Genomic DNA, 11,228 nt, shown 5'->3' on the forward strand with positions numbered 1-11,228 from the left:
ATGATAGGGAGCACAAAAAGAAAACCAACATATAGGTGGCACAGCAGCCAACACACAGTGCTAAAACTCATACACCATCAAAGCATTACCAAACTCAATGACCTCACAAATAACTCTCACCCAGGTGACTGTGCCATCACAGTCATCCCAAGTAAAAAGAATCAAATGTGCATAAGCAACGCATGACTTAATCCTTCACAGCCATCCCAAACAATACAATAAGCAACAGGTGACAATCCCTCACTGCTATCTCACACAACAGCAAGGAATGGATAACTCACTCACTATCAGCCATGCCAAACAACAGCAGGAAATATGTGACTTACTCAAAACCATCCCTAAAACATAGCAACTAGTGAACAACAAGAAAAGGGTGTCTTACTCACTCACAGCCATGCCAAACAACAGCAAGAAAAGTGAGACTTACTCATTCACATCATCCCTGAAACAACAGCAAGAAATCGGTGAACTTCATCCCACATGTATTTCCTATCAGAAAGGGAAGCTAGCATACAGTAAGCCAGTATACACTACTAAATGGGTGAACAAAGCAAGAAATGGGGGACTTACTCAGTCACACCCATCCCAATCTACAGAAAGAAATAGGTGACTTAATCCCTCACAGACATCCCAACCAAAACATCCAGTGTACAACAGCAAGGGAAACTAGTATACATTAAGCAAGTATGTAGTAAACAATGGGTGACTAAACCTCTCGCACTCCTCCCACACAAAACATCTGAATCAGAAATGGATGATCTAACCTCTCGCAGTTATACCACACAAAACATCTGAAGCGAGTGACTTAACCTTTTGCAGTCACCTCCCACAAAAAATCTGAAGCAAAAGGCAAATGAGTGGCAGTCATCCCTAAAAGAAACCTCATCTGTATGCACTTGCACACCTTGGGAATAACACATACACTGTAACATTTGTCACCACCAGAGAACCTCAGTAGCCGCATCCACTTAATGGAAAGAGTGAGCACCCTAGGTAATGGCTCATACACTGTGTAAAACGATTACAGCTGTACAGACACTAACACAGCTATCACAGCAGCAAACATGATCTTATGCACCACACCCATGAAGAGATCACGCACAGCAAGAAGCACACACTGACACAATCACGCAAACCCTGAGATATAATTAACAACACAGAGCATTGAGAGACTACTTTAAGACACCCACTTCACATTATCCTCAAATATAGGCTTCTATTGTGTACCACAACAACCAGGGAACCAGAGAATGTTCCCAAATTTTCTCCATCCCAGGCTGCAGAATAGATATTCAGGCTAATGCCACTCCATAAAATATCCACAGTTCATGCCAACATCCAATGCCAGTTACAGGGTGTTGTCTTGCTGACTGTATATCAATTAATCATTCAGATGAAAGCACTCATTACCAACTGACATTCCATTGATGAGAAAGAGGAACAGCCGATCACTCATACAGATAGATCCAGTGCTGACCACTGCTCACCCCAAACTAGCAGATGCGTGACAGCCAGGCCTCGTACTGATGATTGTCTTTCTGGAAAGTGGCAGTGCCACGAATCGTTGATCTGGTGGGTAACACCCGTAGAATACACAACACACTGGAGACAATGATGGCCAGGCTAGACGGCAGCATGCGCAGAAGGAACGGGGGCCGGGTGGTTCTAGGCATGTATGTGCTCTCAAACGACCTGACACAGCTTGCGTTCCAGGATACCAGCTGAGAACGTAGGCCGCGCGGGCCACATATCACAGCAAAATGGGCACGTACATAAGACTATACCATTTGACCCAACGTAACTCACCAATCTTGAACCGTGGAGGCGTAGTTCAATGACATTGCTGGTCTTGCAGCCGGTTCCTGAGATTAGTAATAAAATTCATGCTGCTGCAGGTCTTTACCTCCAGTAAACACACGCTGCCAGCATCTTCCACCTAGGCAGTTAACACAACAAAACTTGTGCTTACGCTGCTAGCTTTGCTGCCTACAAAATCAAACATGTGGACCCCTGTACTAATACCCTGGAGTAAAGGCTTTTTGATGTTGTAGTACAAAGGTGGGGGGAGGTTTAGGGCATCGTAGATCTCTGCAGGCTCCAATACCTTGTAAACCTCTTTGGTAGTCATAGAATGTCAGCTAAGGGATGTGGTGTAACGGTTTGATCTAATATACATCAAAGTTTGTCTCTCCCTTGAGCTATTCTATTATGTATTGGATCTTCAGTGCCTCATATTAACTAAGTAGGTGTGATACATCCAAACCCCCCTATTGTGGTTGAACTCCGCAAATTTGTTTATCACAAACCTTTTGCAATTGTGAGATTTAATCCTTTATAAGTAGAAGTGTTTGGAAATTATAAAGTATTTTGGAGAGGATAGACATTCAAAATGTTACAATTCTGCCCAGCCAAGAGGGGCATGTGAGTGCCAGGAAACCATGATTGTTCGGATGAGTTAAGGAGGAGTTTAAAGTTCCGTCTGGCACACTCATATATAGTTTTGGATTTAGGTAAAATCACACGTAGACAAGACACTGAACAGTCCATGGAAAGGGAGCCCCCTTTGTAAGGATTCTGCTATTCTGCAACCTCTTGCCAATATTAGACCCATCAAATGTGTAAGGTTGAACATAAGGCACGTTAGCTGCTGATATTGCTTCATTACTTATAGTAATTATTTAATTCTTTCAGAGAGTGCCTGGGAGCAGTGAATGGTAGTAATATGTAATCAACAAACGCCAAGACCTTGTATGTGTCCCTGCAAAAAGTAATGCTCTGAATTGCCTTTTTTGCTTGGAGTTTCTGCATTAGCAGCTCTAGATAAAGAGGAAAGAGGATTGAGAACAGAACTAACTAATTTCTCGTGCCACATTTGGATTGCTACTTTGGGGGTGTTACCTCCATTCTCATAAACTGTGGCCCAAGGTTCCATATGGGGAACGTTGATCCACCTTCTAAATCTAGTGGCAAAACCTACCTTGTGGATGACCGCTTTTATCATGCTTCCTTCCAAGACCTCTTCCTTACAACTTTTCCATGAATGGCCCTTTTAGTTTTATCGCAGGTAGATATGGCTGGAACAAATCCCATCTGGTTTGATTGAATTAGATTATGTAGAATAATTTCCATGTTGTTGATTCATATGTTAGCAAAGATTTTAGTATCTACATTCAACAAGGAGATCAGTTGCACAATGAGCATTGGGTAGAGTCTGTTTGGGGCTTCCAATTCAAAGCAATGAACACCTCAGTCATTGAATGAGGCAGGACTTTATTGAGGAACAGGTTATTAAATAGGTCTGCTAGGAGAGGCGACAACTGTGGCTCAAAGGTTTTATAGAAGATTGCTGTAAAGATTTTAGGGCCCGAGTATTTCCTCACCTTTAGGTGTTCAATCACTTTTAATACCTCCGCTACAGATAATGTTTCGTCTAGCGACTGGGCCTCTTAACCTGTGACAGTGGGAAGTGATACAGAGTGTGGATAGGCTATCGCATCATGGGGAGTCTGAATGTGTGTCTCTTTGCAGAATTGTTCAAAGTAAGTCTGAAAAGCACGTAGTTTCCCCTCCTCCTCAAAGGTTTGGATACGTCCATAGGTGTCTTTTATTTCCAGTATTGCTCTCTGTGCATGTGAGGCTCATAGCCCCAATTTATGACAAAATATGGCTTGCCTTATCATACTTGTACAGATCTGACCTTGCATTGTCCCTAGTTGTCAACGGTATTTCTTAGAGTGGTTTGATTTGTGTTTCTGTTCCACAGATCACAGATTCCTCCTGTGATCTTGTAACTCAGCTTCTCTCTTCATCACAGGTGACTCTATAAGCTTCCCTCTAACAAATGCTTTCAAGGTATCTAGACTGTCTGTGGGTCACGCTCTCCCGTGTTATAAAAATGTAATATTCTCCAATATTGTCTCTTACCTTTCATTGACAGCTACTGAGTCCTGTAGTAGGGATTTGTTTATTTGCCACACCCCTGGAGTTATATATAGTGTTGTGGGTATTCAAGCAATTAGCTGATATTTGCCCTAAGTTTTGTGGAAGCTGTTCCACTTCCTGAACCTTCAGGGGTCAACCTGTGGTCTATCAGTATATGGTCAACTCTAGTGTATTTTGATGTGCTGTTAAACAATTCAAGTAGTCTACCAGTAGTGGGTGTCTGTGATCCTATCCATAAAACCAGCATCACTAAGAAGGGATTTTGTGGAGTCTTATAGCATAGGTGTGCCGCCCACTCTTTAATAGGATTTGTCCAGGCTGGGGTGCCTCACACAATTGAGATTGTCTCCAAGGATGATAGGATGATTACAAATTGTACTATGGTTTGTATTGTTGGTGATTCTTTAGATTTTATATGTGCAAACTATGGTGATGCTAACATATCTACAGGAAATTGTTAATCATGCACACGCTACCAGTTATAGGCAGAATTTTGAACTTTTTTGCACATATTCAGAAAGTTAGAATTTTTGATCAAAGATCTGCAAGATTATCAAAACTTTCAACAAGAAAGTATAACTGAACACTCCACTTTACCGGCTTGGGTACTGATTTGAACATTGAAAGAAACCTTGATTTGATAAAATACATGGATCCAACGCATAGCATTGTCTTCCATATATCCTAGGTGAAAACAGTTGACAGTGTCAAAGTCTGGAGACAGATTTGGCAGAATGCATCTACAGTTCACGTCCAACTGAAAGCTTTACAGAAGAGAGGGCCATCAACTTAGTGGTCTATTTGAAATATTTAGTCTAATACGGGAAAATTATCTACATCTATATGACTGACATTGGACTGTATACAGGATAGAAAGCCCATTGTTGACATATTTGTTGTACAAAATGGTTTTTATTGTTATCCTATGTAAATGGATCATAACCAGGGAGTACTTAGGAAATTGTATTGTCTTATATTGTAAGGATGCCTCGAATAGGTTTGTGTTATTCTTTTTAAATTAGATTTATTTTCTTTAGTTCTGATAGTGGATCAATATTGTCCTTGTCATTTCATTGTTAATACTTTTTACATAAACTGACTTTAAGAATGTGATATAGTTAATATTTCTGTTTTTCATTTGCAAGCTTGAAATAAATATTTGTAAGGAGAATGTTTATTTTTTACAATGATTTTATTTAAACCCCTATGCTATCAACATTCAAATTTTAAATGTATTTTTTTATTTGCATGATTAGTCAAAATCATTTCAAAATGATAATTTAGAAAGGAAATACAGTACCATACAATAAAATATATAGCAACCTCAAGCACCAGACTACTTCTGCAATATAGCAAACAATAATTTACCAAGGCATAAAAAGAGCACCCACTTTATGGGACACAAAAGTCAGTACTATTCGGGAGCTGAAGAGAAAATAAAAACATTGATGCAATATAGCATTTAATTCGCAAGCCTTTAAAGGCATAGTTAAACTACCCAAGAGATACAAATACACAACTGGCCCAGGTTGAAGGTAAGTTTGATTAATAAAGTGCAATTGGTCGGACTCAGATTACACTTGCAACTACTAGACAGCCAAAGGCAGTGTCCCACTGGCAACTGACAGAACTTTGCAGATGGCTAACAACAGCAAAAACAGGTGAAGAAAGTGTCCAAAAAAGTCAAAAGATGGTATTTGTGTAAACATGGAAGTTCAAAAGGATAAAACAAAATTGGCAATTAACAAATTGTGCCTGAATAAAAGTAGGTGCAAATAACCCACTGCCAGGAAAAAGTGCAAGTACTTTTCACATCCATTTCTACCAAAATATGCAAAAAATACACAAACTGAGACAAAGCAGGCATCTTAACCAGGACTGAGCTATTATTGTGCTGCTAAAACAATGATTTAAAAAAGAGATATTAAAATTGGACAGATCGATAACAGTCTAAGCCACAGCACTCATCATCCTGGATGCAAACGTAGTAATTTTAAGTAATGTAGCTGGCAACTTGCACGACCCCTTCTTCAGACGTTCATCAACAGTAGCTTCACAAGATCTAATGTTCAGTTGTCTAATCATAGGTAGGAGCCAATAACACCAGAGACAAGAAAGATAAGGACACAGACAAATTATGTGAGATAGAGACTTCTTCATGGTTTGGCAGCCCCTGCATAAATTATCTTGTTCACCAGTCACTCGTCCACACTTGTATGCTTTTAGCAGAATCAGGGCCAAGTGGTAGACAAAGTAATCGCATTTTGACGGTGAGATTAGATGGACGTGATAAATGTGATGTCAATGTTAATGGTTGATAGAAATCCATAACTAAATGCGCAAGCGCTTTTGTGCGAATAACTTGCAGGTCATTCTGAGCTAACAGCATCTTGGTCTGTTTCAAGAGTATTTTGGCCAGCTTTCTCTCTGATAAGGAAACTTGAATAAGTTCATTGGCTGCGAGCCGGTTGATTGCGGTCTGGTACAAATAGTGCATTTGGGATTCTTTGTCTTGGATGATGCTCCACAGAAGCTGCTTCACGGACCCCGGCTCAGCTAGTGCTAGCGTGACACAAAAAGAAAGAAAGTGCGCCTAAAGCACATAATCTTGAAGAGCTAGATTGAAATTTAGCCCAATTTGGGCCTGCACCGTACACCAGGTTAGCTAGAAGAGACGCCTGTAGCATTGGCATTGCAGAAGATTCATCCAAGATGATAATGATTTTTGTAAACAAAGGCACCATATGTGAGGGTAGGCATCAGTTTACTATCAATGTCTTTACAGATTGTGGAAAGATCAGGACCCAAGAGATTTTTAAGGAGGCGCAGAAACGCAAAGATGAAAGCATTTTTGATAGTGCCTCCTTATGCACAGAAGGCTGCCCTCAATAATTCAACCAAACCCCAAAGTACTTTTTATGAGAAACCCTTTCCACTTTCTAGCAGTTGATAAACCAAGCCCATTGCTTAATTTCCCTATCTCCAAGAGTAGAATCTTGGTTTTTGGAGTATTAATGCCAAGCTTGTTAGCTTTGCTGATAGGCTGGTCAGGGATCTTTGTAACCCTATTGCAGTTTGGGCCATTAAAATAGTGTCATCAGCATACTGCAATAGGTGCAGACCTCTGCCTGCTTTTTTATGAGGAAAAGCTTTGACTTTGCTTAGGTGATCATTCAAGTCTGCAAGGTACAGATTAGAAAGTATCAGACATGTTCTATAGGAGCTGAACCCCCTTACAGAGAAAGAACTGAATGTTTCACCAGTGTAGTGAAACTTCATTTTGGTAATGTTCCAAAATCTAAAATTAACCTTTTCTAAAATATTGGAGTAATTTCAGGAAGACACTTTAAAAAAAAGAAAACAAAGGTATATGAAATGGTACCAGCAAGCACTTAAGGGCAAAATGATATGGTAGTAGCCAGCAATAGAGTTAGTAGGGAAAGAACTTTTATGATATAGATACGAGTAGAGGTTGTAAGCTTAGGCTTAAATTATATATTGGGGTAGATGTACTAAGATATACTTTGGAGAAACGTTTAGTATGCTTAGGAGTAGAGATATAGGGGTTTATTCAGGGTTAGGAGCACATGGGTATAGGAAGGGGCAGAGGGACTAGAATATCTGCATTGGTAGTGGGATTCAAGTATAGGTGCTAGGATATATGTTTGGAATAGATAAAGGGCATTGGTATATGTAAGGTACTACTCTATAGGTACAGGTACTAAAGTGTAGGCGAGGTAGTGGTGGATGGAAAAATGTTTCTAATGTATAGGTAGGGTTGAAGGTAACTGAGTATATCGCTGGAGAACAAGGCAATGGGTGGGGTTCAATATATTATGGATGTGTGCAGGAGAAAATAATTCTCCAGTATTGGTAAGGGTAAGGATACTAAGGTTTCAGCAGGAATAAAGAGACTGATCCATGCTACAGTTACTCCCACATAGAATGGGTGTGCCCCTTTCACATCTTCCCATGTGTATTGGGCAGGAAAATCCATTTTATGAATCACAGCAAATTTTCAGACTCATAATATCTTTATGTGCATTTCAATGTATTATGTACATTTGTTGTTGCAAAGCCTGTGGAACTGTAACTCACTGGGTTCATGATTGCAAAATTATTTTGTTAATGGGCCTTTGAGTTACTAGTGACAACAGGAGAATGTTTTAATTTATAAATTGTTTGGTTTAAATGGACTTTAACAACATTCATTCTCTTTGTTACCATTAGCCCAATGCTTGTATAAAGTTGTTTGTCATTAACATTGCAATAGTTATGCTTATCTAATGAAACATTTAAACAATAGATATGAAAGAGAGAAAAGAGGGAAAGAAAAGAAAGAAAAGTTAGAGAGAAGAAAGATACAAAGGAGGTGGCAACCTTAGACTTTTCAACATGAAGGCTATTTATCAACAAGGATCTGCCCTCCTAGAAATCCAGTCCATCTGAAGATTCAGGAAAAACAGGTTTGTGGAGAAAGTTTCTCCAAGCACGTGTCCTTAAGTGTGTTTTTTCTCAAGGATCACATACATGTTTTTCACAAAGATTATATGAGACCTTCAGTTTTGGAAAAATAACTTGCACTTTGATTTAGAGATAAATTGGAATAATTAGTTTGCAATATTCTTCATTATTCTCTGGAATTGTAATATTATCTTAGCTGTTGATGTTGCTCTTGCTTCTTTGGTCTTTGGATAAGGTTTCTTTTGGTTCAGAAAAGATTAAAATAAAATGTAAAACCACACAATTGCCATCAGTAGCATAGTCAAGTGACAACAACTGCTAAGACTACAAAGGGATGATTTATTTTTCGTGGGCTTTGAACAGTTTAGGAAAATGGACGAAGCAAAACCAATCAACTGCTTAAGGTTAGTCAAAATTGCAGTAACTACATATACTTACTGTCCTTATAAAATCTTGTGTAGATTTATCTTGTCTTTACGGAAAACATGAATAAATGCAATTTTTTCATATTTGTTAAATAACTCTTGAGATTTTTGTTTTACATGTAGATGGCCCAATAGAATCACAAAGATCATATATTATATGTCAGTAACAGAGAGAATTCATGTGTACAGGCTAAGAGACCCCAACCAAGAACAAAAATATTGAGAATGTGTGTGATGAAAAATAATATTTAAATTCCGTTTGTTTATGAAAATATTAATACAAATATATCTCAATAAGGGTAGAGACTTTGATTTTGAAGCAGGTATCTTGAAGTGTGAATTTGCCCCTTAATCCAGTCATAGTTGTACAATGTATTTCCCATTTCTTATTAGAGTCTGTATGTTTTCACACAGGGTAGAAAACAAATGGAAGTGGGAAATCACACCGCAGTCACCGAGTTTCTCATCCTTGGATTTTCTGAAGATCCAGAACTCCAGGAGCCCATGGCTGCTCTGCTTCTTCTCATTTATCTTATCTCTGTGTTGGCGAATTCCATGGTTTTCTGTGCAATTTGTTTTGATCCCCGTCTACACAAACCAATGTACTTCTTCCTGCTACACATGTCCTTAATAGATATCTCGTTAACCTCTGTCACCCTTCCTAAAGCCATAGCCATCCACTTGAGTGACAAAAAGATAATTTCTTTAGTAGCTTGCATTACCCAGCTTTATTTGTTTCAGCTATTTGTGAGCACTGAGTTCTTGTTACTCACCGCCATGGCATATGACCGATACGTAGCCATTTGCAATCCTCTACGGTATGCCACCATCATGACTAAAAGGATGTGTGCTCAGCTGGCCACTGCCTCCTGGGCCATTGGAATGCTGGATGCCATACCTCATCCCCTACTGATATCCAAGATGTCCTTCTGTGGGCACCAGGAGCTGAACCACTTCTGCTGTGATGTTACAGCTCTTACTCAGCTCACTTGCAGTGATACCATTGGAATCATCACCTTCAGCTTTGCAATTGGGGTATTTGTAGGGATTCCTGCCTCTCTGATGACTCTCACCTCTTATGTTTTTATCATCATCACTATCCTGAGAATCCGCTCAAGTACAGGGAGGCGCCATGCCTTCTCAACCTGCTCAGCTCACATCACTGCTGTGCTTCTCTATTATGGAACTGCTTTCGGTAACTATCTTACACCAAGGTCATTTTATAAAAATGGGGAAGAGAAGATCTTCTCCTTGTTTTTTGCTGCTGTGATTCCAATGCTGAATCCTCTCATATACACACTTAGAAACAAGGAGGTGAATACAGCTCTTACCTACATCAGCAGAATGATAAACAAACAAAGCAGCTCGAAAACTGGTGCCCATGCACTCCTGGCCCTCTCATGCCCTGCTTGTTGAGGAGGGCTGATGGGGTTTTATAGCAAAGTACCTTATGCAAATACATAGAAAGTATTGTTTATTAAAGTTATAGTTGCAAAGATATGCAAAGATACTCCACCCACCACAAGCAGTGAGGTAATCATAAAACCTCTGTGGTCGGCTGACTATAACCGACAGTCCAAACAAAACTATCACAAACACATTTTTCAGCATCGCACAGTTCATCAGCATTCCTATATCTTATTCGGAAGGGTGGTTTAAAGTCTGTTGGAAATGAATTTGTCCCTAAAACAACTAAATACTACAAACTTTGCAGAACAGGACAATTTGTTTAGTAAAGCATCAACTGAATGCAAAAACAAAAGCAAGATATGATTTCCAACACCACATGTGTTTGTCCATTCTCTTATCAGAGCCATACACAGATCCCTGAGAGTGTCACATAGATGGTCCAAGCAAATGGCAATCACATCTCAGCCTTCCTAGAGATTCAGACAGGTGAGCTCTATAAAACAAACTTAATGGTGCATGAAGACTTAGCATACAAAGAAATCCAAGAACCCAATTTTCAGGCACTTGACCTGCCCAACAAGCTCAGGCTCTAGGGATACCCTCTAAGGTCCCTAAATTCAGAGACCCTCTTTGCAGCCCACTGGAAACCACCAGGCTCATAGATCCATACCATAATCATTCCACTTTTACGTAGCCCTACTAAGATCCTTGCATCAATGACGAGACAACCTACAATGCAACATCCAAGCCTTGTTTAACTGAAACCGTCCCATGCAGCCAGACTGACACCAGAAGCCGTTCTTAGCCTCCCCATAAGAAACTATCAGACCCACTGGGAGTCCCACGTAAAAACCACACATTTATTTGCTCACCTTGTTGAGGTCAAACCTGACACTTTTATTAAAGTGGTATCAGAAAATGCCAAAGAAACACAGACATCTTTGTATCTAATACTGTATGCCTCATACACAGTTAAACAGAAACCTG

General features: G+C 39.6%; 1 protein-coding gene across 1 annotated transcript; it reads left to right on the top strand.

Annotated features, from left to right (window-relative positions):
- Positions 1–9,257: 9,257 nt before the first annotated feature.
- On the top strand, positions 9,258–10,247 carry LOC146813299 (olfactory receptor 5G9-like). Its single transcript, XM_085615363.1, has one exon. The coding sequence runs from the start codon at positions 9,258–9,260 to the stop codon at positions 10,245–10,247; it is 990 nt and encodes a 329-aa protein (XP_085471489.1).
- Positions 10,248–11,228: the final 981 nt, after the last annotated feature.

Source organism: Triturus cristatus, chromosome 7 (genome assembly GCF_964204655.1).
Source record: "Triturus cristatus chromosome 7, aTriCri1.1, whole genome shotgun sequence".
Classification (NCBI taxonomy): Eukaryota; Metazoa; Chordata; class Amphibia; order Caudata; family Salamandridae; genus Triturus; species Triturus cristatus.

Bases quoted from the DNA above. Each gene is read 5' to 3' on its own strand.
- LOC146813299 (XM_085615363.1), top strand. From the start codon at position 9,258: ATGGAAGTGGGAAATCACACCGCAGTCACCGAGTTTCTCATCCTTGGA.